The sequence below is a fragment of the Osmia bicornis genome, chromosome 13, assembly GCF_907164935.1.
Source record: "Osmia bicornis bicornis chromosome 13, iOsmBic2.1, whole genome shotgun sequence".
NCBI lineage: Eukaryota > Metazoa > Arthropoda > Insecta > Hymenoptera > Megachilidae > Osmia > Osmia bicornis.
This window is the reverse complement of record NC_060228.1, coordinates 7,349,554-7,365,579: the sequence shown is the minus strand read 5'-3', so window position 1 is coordinate 7,365,579 and position 16,026 is coordinate 7,349,554. Positions and strand designations below refer to the sequence as shown.

At 45.7% G+C, this 16,026-nt stretch overlaps 1 protein-coding gene across 10 annotated transcripts in view; it reads left to right on the top strand.

The window, feature by feature from the left end:
• Nucleotides 1-16,026, top strand: part of LOC114874868 (latrophilin Cirl-like) — a 308,074-nt gene that overhangs the window by 237,419 nt on the left and 54,629 nt on the right. For 8 of the 10 annotated variants that reach the window (XR_006829983.1, XR_006829984.1, XM_029184563.2 and 5 more), the window contains exon 2: nucleotides 10,334-10,384. The exons of the other annotated variants lie outside the window; for them this stretch is intronic. Coding sequence is in view for 6 of the 8 variants with exons in the window: in XM_029184559.2 (XP_029040392.2) it covers nucleotides 10,334-10,384 (51 nt within the window). In the remaining 2 variants the exon portion in view is untranslated. The remainder of the gene's footprint in view (nucleotides 1-10,333; nucleotides 10,385-16,026) is intronic. 10 annotated transcript variants of the gene reach the window in all.

Here is a 16,026-nt window from a genome sequence, read left to right as displayed (position 1 = left end):
GGTAGAAACGTCCCGTCGCATCGCGGTCAATACCATATAAAATGAATTGTGCGTGTTATTTCGAAACTAACGCGGTCACGATATTCTTCGATCAAATTCCACGTCCGCTATGAATACCAGGCAATTTTATTATTATTTTCAGCACGAATCTATTGATTATTTTAAAATTCTCTCTGGGAATAAATCGTTTCCTGTCCTCAGGAATTTCTCCATTTACCCTCAGTATCAGGCGCAGGATTGTTCGGACCGAAATAGAATGAATTGAAATTAAATCCTATCAAAATATAATTCAATTTGTTGCCCCTCGAACATTACTGGGTCACCGACGTTCTCCCCTTTCTTTCCCCGAAACCATTGTCTCCCACGCTGGGACTCTCGAGCGGGACACTTCCGGTATTGTTGGCGAGGAAACCTAACCGTGGAGGTGTTTCGATTTCGCAAGGATAATGTCGCCTTACGTAAGTCAGACGGAATGCGCGTGTAGGTGCTCGTCGCGCGTTGTACAAGGCGAAAGAAAGTCCGAGGGAGCGTGCACACGATTCCACGGGAGCTGCATTCGTTGCAACAGCCTCTCGATCGGCAGACGACGAAATGCAACGAAGGCGGAGCTGCTCGCTTGCGGTTTATATACGCGAGGTACAAGCGACCAGGCAACCGACACGGAAGGCCTTGTCCGCCGGGACTACCTAACTGCATCGTGCCCACGCGTTCACCAGGACAGGGAAAAAAGGAGCAGGGAAAAAGTCGTGCCAAGGTCTCTGCTGCAGGAATACACGGTGAAACGTGTCTCGTGGTGACCAATTCTTTCCAATGTCCTCGGGCGACGACCGGAAATATTCCAAATTCCTTCTTGATTCACAAATTGAATCATCTCATAGCTGATGATACATGCATCACGCTAAAATCCTTACGAGCTTCGCGATGATTATATTTAATTATCCACCTGTGACGTTAAGCCGATACGTAAATTACTGATGAAATTATCGGTAATTTGAGAAGCGGTCGATTATTAACCCATCTGGAGGTTTCAATGGACTCGAGCAATTCTTATTACCCGCAATGACTGCTCAGAATAACGGTGTGTTTCATCAGCAGGCAATGGCTATTGGTACACACCGTGTACCGTATTTTGACGCAACATAAATCGTGGAACGGTGAAAGATCAAAGCAAAGAATCGACGGTTTCCTTTGATCGAGAATACCTGACCAGTCTGTCGGAGGTTTCTCACGACGTGCACGACTGTGCTAAGTGTATCCTGCCAACGCAACCTGAAAACGAAGTAGCCGTGTCAAGGTCCCGGCGACGAGACTCGCAAAGTGCATCGCAAACAAACAAGCCGTGTCCTCTTGAACGGTGTATACCTCCGTCGGGCTTACCTCGGCCTTCTTTCACTGAGAATTTTTCACCGGACGAAAATCTCGACCCGACACCGTAGGCATCTTCGTTGCCTCGCGCTCTATTGCGAAGAGAATTAAATCGTTGCGACGATGGTACGTGCCTTTTTCAAACCCTCCTTTTTCACGTTCTCCGCCGTTTTCCTCGTCGACAACTTAAACATTGCCGCTCCTTCAACTTCACACGCTTCCGACTTTCTGTCTTGAAATTACAGCCGAAAGTGGGTTCGCTGTAAGATCAAGCATTTTCTGGAGCGACGGTTTTACTTTGCCAGATTCGCGAGCTACGGTAACTTGTTTGAATACAAGGATAGGGGTAAGATAATTTAAGGCAAACGAAAAAAATTATGACTCGTTTTATCATCATACTACGTTAATGATATAAAATATGCTCGGCGTTAAATTCATTCTGTCATTGTAAGAGGCAGCTACCGTGGAGGGGTTGTCGCCCGGTTAGCGGCGAGGGGTGGAATTGCATAAACGTGTCTAATTATTAGTTCGTGCGAAGGCGCGGCGCCAGATCGAATCAGCGTGCATGCACAACAGCCATAATGTCTTCGATGTGCTTTCTCTACCCCGACCCACACACAATACGCACACCTATGCTTATTCTCATTTTTCCAGTCTAATCATAGACCACCTCGTCTACTAATTTCTCTCGGCGTAACGTACGGTCGTTGAAAAAAAGAGTAAAGTAGCATTAAGAGAATTTCTCCTCCCCTTTCTTCGATTACCCTCGTGTCTTGATCAAAGAAATATAGTCCCTTTCTTTTTTCCTCCAATCTTTTACCCTTTCGTATATTTCCTCGGGAAGGGAAACGCTTTAATGGCAAGGATTTTTACGGCCTTTTCTCGCGTGTCGTTTACTACGAAAGCATCGACCGAAGCCGTATACGTGTTCGTTGGCTTCTATCGGAAATTCGAGATTGTCGTCAAACACGTTGGAGGGCACTTGATAGTTTCCGACCTGAAGTTTTACGATTCTTTTCAAGGCTACACGCGACTTTAGACCCGCTCGACAATTTTTCGTAAGCGCACGGTACTCGATTATGAAAGCGTACGAAACTTTCAAGTGTAAACTACTTACCCGCGTCCACAGATTTCCGTGTTTACTTTGGAAAATACTTGCGGTTCAAAGGGGGTCGAGTACCTCGAACCGGCACCCACGTATTTAACCTAAGAAAATTTTCAACAGATCCGCAACATTTGCAGACTGATTCTTGAAATTAATGACCTACGATGGGATCACGTTAGTCGCGATTCAAGAGTAATCATTCTCAAATTATGTTTACCATCCGCAAACACCGCGAACGTCTGAAGAAGCCTATTATTCTTTAGCCTCCTCCTTTCTCGTTCGAATCGTGTCCCTCTTCTCGTACCGTCTAACGAGGTATTCAAATTCCATCATTAAATTCGCATCCAACGATAATCGCGTGTGACGCAACCGCAGATACTTGCGAGCTTATCGATTCTCGGGGCTCACGGAGTATCCAGTCGAAAAGGTTAATTACGTCCCGCGGTAATCGTCGTTCTATTATCGCAACCGTGCATCCTCGGTTGACGACCACGTCATCGAGTAGTTTTGAGCATCGGTGTCATCGCGATCCACGTTGACCCGTGAAAGAGCACGAACGAGATGCATCGTCGTTGCGCAAGAAATCATTGACAGACACGCGTAGTTCATCGTCATCGCGAATTAGTATTGCTTCCACGTGGCGACACGTTGTTCTCCTTTTCAGGAGGACGCTATTGTTCGATGTATATTTGAATCTCATTTAAATTACACTCGGGTGCAACATAGAGTTTTTTAACCGAGGATAAAAGTGGAGGGAGGAGCCTTTCGCTCTTTGAAAGAACCGAGGAGAAACTCAACCTCTAGAGAAGAAATAAGAAAATTTATATTCTGAAATTTTTATCTACCTCTTCGATACCTCCTCGATTATCTAATATGCTCGTTAGTTCAAGGCGATATGCTAAAAAGCGTCTCCTCTTATTCCAACGCGGCCCTCCCACGTTGCGGAGCCAATAAACCGTGAGAGGAGCGCGGTCCGCAAAAGTGTTCCATTAACCGACACACTGGCTAATTTATCACAGGGCCACGCAATTTCATTGCAACCAGGCAATAATTAGACACCTTTATGCACTTCCACCCCCTTTTTCGTGTAAACCGAGCGGGCCCCCAGGGCGAAGATTAATGTCGATCCGCTTCTTTTTGCACAAGCCGTTCCATTATCTAGCACGGCAGCTGCCCGAACGTCTGAGCAGCGCAATTTTGCACCGACACATCTCGACGTTTTTTATGCAACCCGTAAACCTGTCCCTTACCTGGTACCACATCGCCGGTTGCATCGGCGTACCCCTGTTCTATGACCGATTAAGCGGTCCCCTGTATCGAGCCGATCAAATTATACAGCTATAACCTAACGTAATGGCGTTTCATTACAAGCACTAATTTCAGCCGTGCCGTGCAATTCTGTCGAACGAATTCGTTGCTTTCGGGATAACTTGCCTCGCTGCCCTTGTAATTCGCAACATTGACTTGATTGAAGTAACTAAAGTGTTGCCGGCGTTTATTATCGAAGAAAAAACGGCAATTTGCGATCGAGGTACATACTGGCAAGTTACGTCGGATATATTATCAAAAATTCCAGGAAAATGATTGCGTTGTACCAGAGTATCTCGAAGAAAGGGGGAGATATGACACAATAGGACAATGATTCGATTACAGACTCATTCTTCTTTCGTCGATTTCTATTCACCGATCTACCTGCAACAATCTTGCTAATTCGAAATCAATATCCGGCAATACCGTTGGCGGGCTACGATTGTCGCGTTAATAAAAGCCCTGCTGATGGAGTTCGCCAGGTAAATTGGCCCAGAACCATTGTCGGGAATAGGAGGGAAGGAAGCCGAGCAAACAGAGAGGAAAAATAGTTTTCCTCTATGATTGACTGGGCCAGGACGCGATTTCTACGAACGAAATTTGAAGCAGAGCAAAGAGAAGAGTAACGATGTCCGCGATCGAATAGTTATCGAATGAAAAATTCATTCGACGAGAGATTCCCGCGAATCGTTCAATTCGCAGACACAATTGAAAAGCGAAAATTGCTACCGTTCTTTTATTTTCTCCTTTTTTTAATGCTATCAATATTCATACCCATCAATAGGCATTTCGATATCGTGTAATATCTTGATAGATCGATGTTCCGATTTCCTTTTATTCCCAAAATTCTCGTTTGTGTCAAAGATATTTTCGCGTTTCCCGTTGCGGAAACTCGTCGCTTTTCATGGATGACGTGTACGGGCGTCGTACAAGAGGCTTGATCCTGCTTCTGAGGAGAAGAGAGACTGTGTACAGTTCTCATCGGGAATCTGTTTGATAGTTGAAACGAGGTTAAACGATCCATTGCTAACCAACAGACGGGTGTTTGACGGCAATGGTGGCCAGTTACTTGCTTGATTATCGCGGCACGTTCGTTAATCAGCAGACGCGGTTGTTTAATCGCAACCGCAGAGCTTTCCTCGTTTTAGCAAGGAATCAGTTCGCCGGGCGTAACGCGTCGGCGGCATCGAATTCGAGCCGGAAACACGTTATTTGCGATCTTCCGTTTGTAGCACAACTTTTCCGACAGTTTCCCCTTTTTAACAACCGTTGATAAAACGCGAAACGAGAACGGAACGAACTGGAGGGAAAAAAGAAAGTGGAAAGCCAACAACAACTGGTGCATTTATTACCAGAGTACCGGGTAAAATTGCATCGCCCTTATTTCCCGCGAGTAACTGTGTTACAATATCCTCGATTCTTGCTTCTATCGAGCACTTTATCGCTGCGTTAAGAACTCCCTACCAAGAAACTTTATCTCGTTAAGTAGCAGCGTTGCGTTCAAATCACATTACCGTGGCTATTTCTTGCGATCGTTCCCCTAGCAACGGTTTGTTCTTCCAGTTCCCTTGGGAACGAATAAAAATTAACCGAGAAGCATTCGTAACGATGGAAAATAATCCAGTTTTGAAATATAAAAATTTCCTCCCGCGAAATACGAAACGACGTAGCAGATATTAGAAACGGTTCTCGCGAATCGCCAAGTTTCGAGCGTGGCTGTTGGGTGCGCGACACGGGAAACGAGCGGCCATGCTTCACGGCGCATTGTTCCGAGCGGTGAAGGATCACGCAAGGGCCCCCCTTTGTATTCCGACGAGGCACCCCGAGCATAACTTTTCTCGGCAAGACTTCGCGCTTGTAATGTCGGCTCCGCGACGAAACACCGTGTCCCGAGCAACTTTCCGCCGGTTGCGAGTCCTCCCAAAGCGGTACGCGACCGAAACAATGCAGCTCGCAAGGTTTTGTCTCCCAGACGTAACATCTGTTAGAAGAGATTCCGGTCCCGCGGACGCGTTTCCGTGATTAATCGTCGCGGGTAGGATCGATCGAGCGTGTAACAGGATCGAGTCGCGCAAGCTATCCAACCGGCAGTAGTATTACGCTAATTAGTATGCATTTATTAAATCAATCGGATGCTCGTTATTTATTAACGATCCCCCTTTACGCCGGAGATTCGTGGTGTTGCACGCTCGCAGCGGATTTATCGATAAGCCGTAACGAGGACGCAACCAGGAAGCGTGCGCCGTGAAAAAAGAAGAAGAAGTCCGTTCGGTATACAAATTACGGGAATATCGATAGCATCGTTCGTTAGCACGGACCAATTGTAGCGTAACTAGCTACGAGGACGCGATTCCTTATGCGTTTATCAAATTTCCTCGCGAATATCGAATTCCCGCCTGGTCTTTCAATCGTTCCATTTGAAAACCTATAAATCAACTTTGCTCCGAATAATTATTCCACCGCGACACCTTTATCCACTGGCGTGTTCTATTTGAAATTCTAATCGAGTCGCGCGAAGAACGTATGAAACATCGAATGTTCTTCGATGACACAGCCAGTGTATCCGTTGTTAAAAGTCGCCCTATGGAAAACACGTCGTTCGAAGCAGTTAAGAAGGTGGTTCGACGCGGAAGGATGAAGAAGAGAACGGGAAAGGAGACGGAGAAAGGTGCGGAGGCGTGTCCGCGTGTAAAGTCCAGCGGGAGAAGACTTCTGGCGTGGGCTAGGCGAACGAGCAGCCTTTGCCGCATAATGGATGACTTCCTAACGACACTTTAAGATAGTTCTCACTCCTCGACGACCAGTGTTTTTCCTTCCCTAGTAAAATGCCTGCCCTCTCGTTATGTTGCACCAGCGTGGATTCAACTGCGCGATGTTGAAAGACCAAGACACCGAAGAATAATAGATTTTTTGCCAATTCCTTCGTTTGCTTTACCAACACCGGTAATTACTTAAACGCGAGACGCTGTTAAGGGCTAGGACCTTTCGTTATCTTTTTCTTTGGGACACTGATTACTGCCGCTTATTGATTAACGCGTCTAGAAAATGGTAATCTTCAGATCCGTATCTTTGGCAATAGCAATTACGAGAAACTTATCGTTTCAATTTCGCCAAGTTTTCGAGCGCTTCAGTTCCGGTGGAATGGAAGAATCCATCGGGATGATGAATCGCTTCGTCGTTCACGGATTAACGGTGCAAAGAGCACTCTGGAGGATAGCGAAATTTATAGGAGCGACCGCGATGAAGCGCAAAAGCACAACAGTTTTCTCTGAAATTTCTTGCCGAGGTATTTTATGTACTTTCCGCCTCGCGTTCCCTACGGCTAGTTGACAAGTAGGGGAAGAATTGAAGGAATCGCGCGAAAGGGCAACAAGCTTGGTTAACGCGAGCACGAGACTCCTTCGGGACATTAAAAACTTTCTTTCCAATTTCATGATTCTTTTTTTTAAGACCAACCGAGGCGTCGAGCAACATCGTTTAATACCGATGCTCGTTACTCGCTTTCCCATTGTTTAACGCAACCGTGGGTTACAAATATTTAAATTTCAAAAGAAATTTTTATTCCTTCGTATTCGCAACGATGATGTCGTTAAAAGAGCGACGACGCTCAAAGACGGCGCGACCGGAAGCTTTGTGTCCTTTTCGGGTATTCAGATCCGCGACATCTTCAGAGCACTTTGTTGCAATTTTGCTGGGAATTTGATACGATCCATTGGATTGCAAAGTGCAGTGGATGCGAGCGTGTCTTTGTGGGGGATGTAATTGAAAGGACGTTATATATAATCGTCTTGCAATAAGAGCATTTAAACTACCCCCTTTTGTCATGAGCTCTTGTAACGTCTACGCGTTTTCGATGTAACGCGACTACACTCATCTACAGCGTTCGAAGACATTTTATAAAGTGTTAACCCAAGTCTAAATTACAAGGTGTTACAAGCAAACAGTATGTCACTTCTGGATCATAAACGGTGATTAAGCCGCGATATTCTATTACACCATCGTGTACAGTGGAAAATGTGGCATAGGAGGCTATGAATTTAACACAGTAATTACTACGTTACCTCAAAATTGCACGGGTGTGTAATTCTAATTAAAATTACATGGGAATGAATAATTCAGTACTCGTGCCACTTACTATTCCCGGGGGTGATGAAACGAGCAGATCTGACGTTACGATCATCTCTGTGTCACGTCCTGAAAAACATTCATGAAAATTGAAAATACCGAATGTAGGATGTAGCGATTAACGGCAGATGGAAACAGAGAGGAATGAAAGAGGGGTGCAATCCGGTGGGTCCACCCCGTGTCCGGTACGCGATCAATTTTCCACTACCCCGAAATTTCTCGATACCTTTTTCCGCGGGCCGCCAAAAAGAAGGGGGGAAAAAAAATAGCGGGGCACGTCGTGACGCATATCCCGCGAAGGCATACCGTCGAAGCTTTAAATTCTCTGGTAATCCATCCAGGACACGAAACGCCAGGACATTGATACCGATAGCGCAAGCGCACCGCACTACGTCAACGAGATACACGCCCTGCACGAGGGCACAGGTACACGCACACGGCCACGGCACTCTCTGTACAGACGTGGCTGAAAGTGGCTCGTTGGCGCGATCCTCGCCGCGAGAAGCATTGTCCTGACGGTAGAAATAACGTGCGGCGTGCGGCTATCGCGATTTGATTCCGATTCGGGGGGGAACATGGCCGGCGATATCGAGGGATATCGATGAAAAATAATCGCTGTGATTTGTGACACGGCGTAGAAAGCTCGCGATAAAGATACGCGACGATGAGGAGACGATAAAAAAAAAAAGGAAGGGGCGTTGGGAAGGAAAAATTTATCGCGTTCTCGCCCTCGACCGCTCGCGAGTCCGTTTTTCCTCCGGACACCAAGTCGGAAACAAAGCATCGTCGATGGCTCGTATTTCGTGATTCTTGACAACGAGCCCGACGGGGGAAGAGGAAATATCTCGTTGCGTGAATAAATTTCATACGCAAAGAAACACCGCGCGGTTGCATAACTTGGTGCACCTTGAAAAGTTTCGCGTCCTCTCGTTCTTCTCCTGTCTCGCATACCATCGCCACGGTAGCGATACCTTTCACGCGTTTTCCAACCATCCTAGCTCGCGTTTAAATCATTCGATGAACGATTGCCACCGGACAAGCTGCTTGTCAGAGGCTCTTGCAAGGTTCTCACGACGGCTCACATCGCGAGGATTCTTTGGGACATAGTCATGCGAGAAAATAGAATGACCGATCGTTTGATGATGATCCTGACTGAGAATCATGACATAGAACCGACATGGAACTTGAGACGTTTGTCTAATTTTATATCACAAAGAGAAAGCATATGGGAAAATCACTGGGTTAATTAGTAATTAAGAAAGTAACATAAAATCTAGCGGTGGAGTGCAAGAAACATGACCGATCGATTCCAGCATTTACACGTTTACCTCTACATTCCTCTCACCGCGTTCACAGTCTCGCAGTTATTACAAAGCACACGCTATTCGTGTTTATACGAAATTCTAAGTCTCTTTGAAGAGCCTATTACTTGGTTTCTCGACTCCGTCAGTGAAATGATTAGAAAGCAATCGAGAAAATTACGTGGTAATTTCCCTTGGAATCCATTTCATCCCTCGCATCCTTTAATTAATTAAAATTATCGGCAAGTAAATGGCCGCATCGTATCAATGAACAAGGAACGAACGAGCAAAAGGAGAATAAGAAGGAAAAAGAAGATAAGAACAACGATGGAACGTCGATTATACGAGGGTTCAAGGTGCTTTCCACCTATTTCTACCTTCCCCTCGCTTCTCCGCCCTTTTTGTTCGGTTCGCCTTCTCTGTGCCGGCCGATTCGTGGATTACAGCCGGGACTATTGGCAAGCTTAGCTCGTGGTCGATTGCCTTTACGAGTTACCGAGCATTTGCGTATTTCACGTCGGACCGTTATGACTGCGACCACAGGAAGAGTACGGACGCTTATCCGGCAAAGGATCGACCGATTCGGGATTCGCGACTCCTCTTTGCCCAAGCCTGACAGGATTAACGCGATACGCGTATTCTCGCCCGGCCACATACGCCTCTGTTATAATCCTTTCGATTATCTTTCTCTCCTGGTGAACTCGAGGCAGTCGGATTTACGACGGAAACGATTTTTGATGATCAGCGCCACGTTCATTCTATTTCTGCGAATTGAACAATGGTACCTATAACCAGTTATTTATATATTTTATTTATTTCATTCAATATTTGAAATCGAATTGAGTGGTCGAGTAATTAGCGAGTACATCTACTTTAGTATTCTGTTTGACGCGTTAAATGCTGCGTTGGATATTAATAATTATTACGAATTTAGTATAATTAAATGATTAAAAGAAAATACAATTAGAGAAAATTTTAAATGGTATTAATAAATGTAAAGTTCAATTGAAAAATGGAATTAGGGTATTCTGAATAATTGTAATTACAGTGTGACTGAAAGGATTAATTAACAAGTGCTGTAATTTATTTTGATCATATACTAATACACATCATTCTTTTTATGTTTCAGGTGAGTTTTCCATGACTACATCTGAAGGACTACAAAATCTTCAAAATTATGGTATGTAGGTACAAATACAGAATTTCATTAAAATATGATGTCTGTAGGATTCTTAATACTTTGAAGATTAGGGTCACGTGCGTTAAAGTGACTCCCTCGAGGGTTTCTTTTAGTATGCTCCGTTGTTTTTCGCATTTTCACCCGCGCCAACAAAAATCCATTGGTCCTGACGTTATCGGTGACAACTGTATCCACGGAAACAGCTTACCCACCGATTCGAGAAAACACGGGATCCCAGGCATTCCGGTTTTTTTCGAATGCCCGGCGCACTTTCGTTCAGGCAGCGTCCCTTGTCCAGCGGGTGCAGGACGAGTGGCATCGGTGCATGACCAGAATCGATTATGTTTTTCTCGACGGACGTGAATTAATGAGAGTCAACGGCTCACGTGAATTCCAACTCTGTGGACGCAGACGTAGCTGTCGATCGAACGGAAGGGACTGAGGGAACATCGAGTCGCGTGTTATCGGAACGACGCGTCTAAATGCTTCAAGTATAAGCCTAATGCCAGGCCCCGAGGCCTAATCGTCGTATGCAAATCACAGGGCGGCTCTTGCCACATTCGTATAATCAATGGTTTAACGCTGGCGATCGATACCGACACGGCGGACGCTCACGTATTTTCCAAACGTACTCTAATTCGACGTTCCCTAATTTCCCCGACAATTTTCGTACGTGCTTTTTCGTACCAGACGACGCCGGTACGGAGGGTGCTGACGAACGAGCCTCTTTTTTTCGAGAGGGTGGTCCCTTCGCATCGTCACGCTTACCACGAACGTTTCTTCCTCTCCAAGGGGAGGAAAATTGGTGACCAACGTCGATTTTCTTGAAATTTTCTAAGTGGATTGAGGATCGAAAAATACCAATCGACCTACCCTCCCTTGTCGGTCGATTCTAGGTGTAAATAATTCGTGCCACTTTCATTTGCACTTTCAATGAATCTTGATGTTCGAGAGATTTTAATTCCACTTTCAATGAAGATCGTTGAAAGAAGAACTCGTTTCACCGTCATAATACTTTAAGAAGATTAAATTGATCAGTGGAATTACTGTTAAAGGTATCAGGCTAATGTACATTCTTCGCTTGATAAACAGACATTTGTATTTCCATCTTTGTAAAGGAGACTCATTAATTTGCATACGTTTAAAATCGGCGATTCTCAAGCCGCTTGACATTCGCGTCACTCGTCGTTCTTCAAGGTCTCATTTATACCCGGATCAAAGTCTGAACGCCTCCACGGATGTCCAGCCAATATTCGTGAACGTGGTACAATGAAAAAGTGACAAAACGTCTGGTAGAACAGACCGAGATACCATCGGGAAACAAGAATTTCTACGTCGTCAACACGCTGCTCGACAACTTTTTAACTATGCCACTTCACATTTCGCAGACACCGTATCGATCTTCCATGTTATTCTTTTTTTATTTTTCTGTTCCTTCCTTCCCTCCCTCCGGCTCTGGCCAACGTATCACGGCCGGACAGTACGGCCGTCTGTTATTTCAAGCAACGACCGATTAGCATAATCACACGGTTCTCTCGTCGCGAAACTGTTCTCCAACGTAATCTAACGCTGTAAGCTCTCGGAACGACGGGGCCAAGGCGACACGTGCTGCATATATCGAGCCTTCTGTACCTACAAGCATACCTTTTGATCTTAAAATTCCACCTGAAGAGGAGCCAGCAGATGGAACGAAACCCTGTCGAGAATCCGTTCGATCCAAAGTATACATCGCTCACAATTGTTAAAACATAGTAGCTGAAGTGGACGGGTAGAAATTCTAGGTGGGTCGTTTTTCGACCAGAAATGAGAAGGAATTCGAGGAGAGGGTATCTCGGGAAAACCGAGTTACAGGGAGGAGGAAATTTCTGACGAGCCCAGAGGGTTAAGATAAATCGGCGAGAGGGTATCGATCAGCCGGAGGAAAGGAAAAGAAGCTGCGAGCATTCGGGCTACGAGAGGCATCCAGATTCGGGAGACTTTACGGTCCATCGCTCCTCTTACAAAGCGTAGATTCCAGCTTCTTTCAACGGGCTAACGAGCCGAAAGGCGGAGGGTAAAAAAAAAAAGGAGCAATTACGGGCTCGCCTCCCAGGGAAATGGCACGCTTAAGCGCCGCGGGACAATGGGACCCCAGCGCGAAGATGATTTTATTTTCGTGTGTACGATAATTGTGCCTCCAGCGGTCGCTTACTTCCAGTAATTTCGCATTTTCTGCTACGTTTGTTTGCCTCTTATTTTATCAACCTTACTGCGCTAAACTATCCGACTGCCTTCGACTGGTACAACAATCATAAGGTTCTTTATGCAACGTTGCACTTAGCGATTCACGGATAGAAACACAATGCTTCGCTTAATTATTACGTTTCGATTAAGCGTGGAATCTTGAATGTTCGCGGCGCTCGTGCGTGTACACGTGAGATCACGATGGGAACAAAGGACAAAAGAAATAACCCGGAGTCGAAGGGCCGAGGGCAGCGTTCTCCAGCGTGGAATTTCGACTTCGCGATTGCATTGTACGCGTAGATCGTTCGATTCGATTAACGCGAGAATCGTGCGTGAGCAACACGCGGAAGACATTTCTACAAATTTTTGCCGCGCATCGTAATCCTTGGATCGTCCCAGGCAAAAGTATGCGGCTCTTTCTTTTCCTCCGTGGATTCTAAACGCATCGCATTGTATTCTCAAGGATAAGATTTATTTTTTTAAAGAAGGTAAAGGAGAGTAATAGCATAGAAAAGTGACACCTATCAATTTGTGATCTTGAGCGAAGAATTTTAATTAAAACCCACGGTTATCAGGTTTGTGTTACCAAACAGATGCTGGAACCGTTGAAAGAACATCGAAAGATACCACGGAATGACGAACGAACGACGCTCCAACGAATCCCATCCTTTTTCACCCTTCTCCTTTGCTTTAGGGAGATCGTCACGCGTATTATTTATTCACGTCATGGTCGATGGGGATTGAAGAATGCCCGAACGTCCTCGTTGGTAGCTGAAAGGTGCACGGAAGGGAGCGGCAACTGTGAAGGGGGTGGCAAGAGGGGGAGGGGAACAGGACAACGAGGATGCGAGGAGTAATAAGTCGAGATAACGAGCTTTTCGATGCCCCTCCTTCCTCTTCCAGCATCGAAACGGAAAATTAATTAAGTGACTCCCAAGGTTCGCCGGGTATTCTTAACCTTCGAAGACACAATGAACGAGAAATTGTGCGAGGGAGAAACGGAGAAAGAAATAGCCCGATTTCATCGGTTCAGAGGGAGACGGGCAGAGGAGGAAGATAGCTGGCTATCAGGGTCATTAGTTACGGATGTCCCGTCCGAACCGGGACCACTCTCGTCTCGATAAACAGGAGGCCCTTCGGCTGAGACAGTCAGAGAGAAAAGAAGGCGGCCCAGCGGGGGGAGGTTTCGAAGATAGGGGGGTAAAAAGCGAAGAAAGAGGCCAAAAGGGAAAGGTAGAGAGGGGAAGGGGAGCCTGACCGAGGGCTGGAATAATAATTATAGGGCCGGTAATATAACGGTCAGCGTGCCCGTTATCTGGCACTCTTAAAGTGCACTACGTTGTTTGGAAGATAGGAACCATCCGCGTCGCTTTCCGTTTCTCGTCACCGTCGCTCATCTTCTCGCCTTTATCAGGTTCGTCGCGTCTTTTCTCATTCCATTCGTCTCGTCTCCTCGAAATTCGTCGGACCAGATCTTGTCCAGGAAGTTCGATACCATGTATCGACGTCCCCGGAAGTTCCTCCTCGTCCGAGCAGAGATTATGCACCCTGCTTAAGAAGCTTATTACATTTTTTCGGGTGGTAAAGTGTAACAATAACAATTTATTATTAACAAATGATTTGAATGAAATTACAAAGTAACACGAGCAGAGAATTTTGAGCAGATTCTTAAAAAAAAAAGAAATGTTGAAATTTCCTCGTCACGTATCTTCAGGTGAATATATACCGATTCTCGATGCATTCAGCGTGACGAATCACGATCGTCGGACAGAAACGCAGGACACGCGTGAAAAGAGCGGCGAGTCAATGTCTCTGGCCAGCTTTCAAGGAAGATACCGAGAGATTTTCAACGACTTATGGGAGCTGCCCGTGAAGCCGTGGAACAGTGGCAGGGGGGAGAAGGTAAGACGGTCCGGGTGGACCTTGCAGAGGTTGGTAAGACCCGTTGAAGTAGATTGCACGGGTGTCACGGTTAATCGGATAACTTAGAATCGAAAGCCGGACTTTGACTCTTTCGTGCGCCGAATCTCGCTCCTTCTCGGCGTGTTATATATAATCGACCGGGTCTCGAGAAATACCGGTGTACCGTGGCGGAAAATTAATCGAGACGATAATCTTGGGGGGGCGATCATTCAGAGAAATATTTCTTTCTTTACGCTGATAAATGGCTGGACGATAAAACTGTAACGTCGATAGATGTTGTACAAGGACAGACTTTCGGCTGTGGCTTGATTAAGATATTGAAACAAGCTCCTCCAAGTATAATTAACAAAGGTACATAATACGATCACGATGAACCAGCATGTTGAATACATTAGGTTTAGCTTGATTAACAATGATATCTGCATCAAGTGTTTGCTAACGGGCCTGTTTCCTCTTCGCTTAATTAGTCTTTTATAAATGACAGTAGAGCAAACATGTTAGTCGACAAGTATCATTTATGCTTTCTGTATTCTTTAACAGTTTGAAGGATGGAATAATGGAGGCAATGCAAAACAAAATTAACATAGTATGTTATAATAATAATAAGAAAGGGTTGTATAAAAAGAATGCAGCCTCTCTACTTGTCAGCTCTTTTATGTACTTCATGTACAGAAACGCGTGCGTGTCCGCGCGATCCACTCGAGCAGATGGCCACTTTGTGCGTGCGAGAGCGTGAAAATCGCTGCGGCGAGAAAGGGTCGGCCGGTAATCCGAGGCAATGACGGACTTCAGCGTCGAGTATTCGCGATGAAAATGATCGAGATCGGGCCAAAAATGCGGTTAACAAAACGGAACGCTTGTTTCCGGGCGAACGTGCTTCCCGTCCGCTCGAATCTAGGCCGTATGAATAAAACAATGTAGTCGTCTACTATCATTGTTACATGCTCATAAATATTTCTATCTCCGTGCTTTCATTGCATTCCACGTATTTCACTGGATAATAAATTAAATCGTTTTTTTCATTATTGCCAGTCTAAGGTTAATTGAAGATCACGGTGAAATTTCTTTTGCTCAATTTCAACATTCCACCCGAGTAGCTCAACCCTAACGCGACGCTAATTTCATTAACCTTCCCCCTGGGGGGAAGGGACAAAGATTTGCGTGATTTTCCGGCTGGACGAACCCCGCAGAAGAAAACCTCGGTTTATTTTCTCTCGAGTACATTTCTACTGGTTCCACCCCCGCAGCCCTTGCGTTTCGGTCGCACAGGCTTTCTCAGTGCTCGAATCTCACCCTCGTTTCCCCTTGCTAGGACACAGAAGTGCTTCCTTGTCGCAGCTAGTCACAAAAGCGGCCACGATTTCGTTCCCCTTCTCGTCAGATCGAATGGACATGCAAGCGAGCAGAATAAAGCTGACCGCTTCAGCAACAAGTGCACAGACTTCCCTGTTTGTCCCTCGACGAACCGAACAAACTCCAATGATATTTCCCTGAGA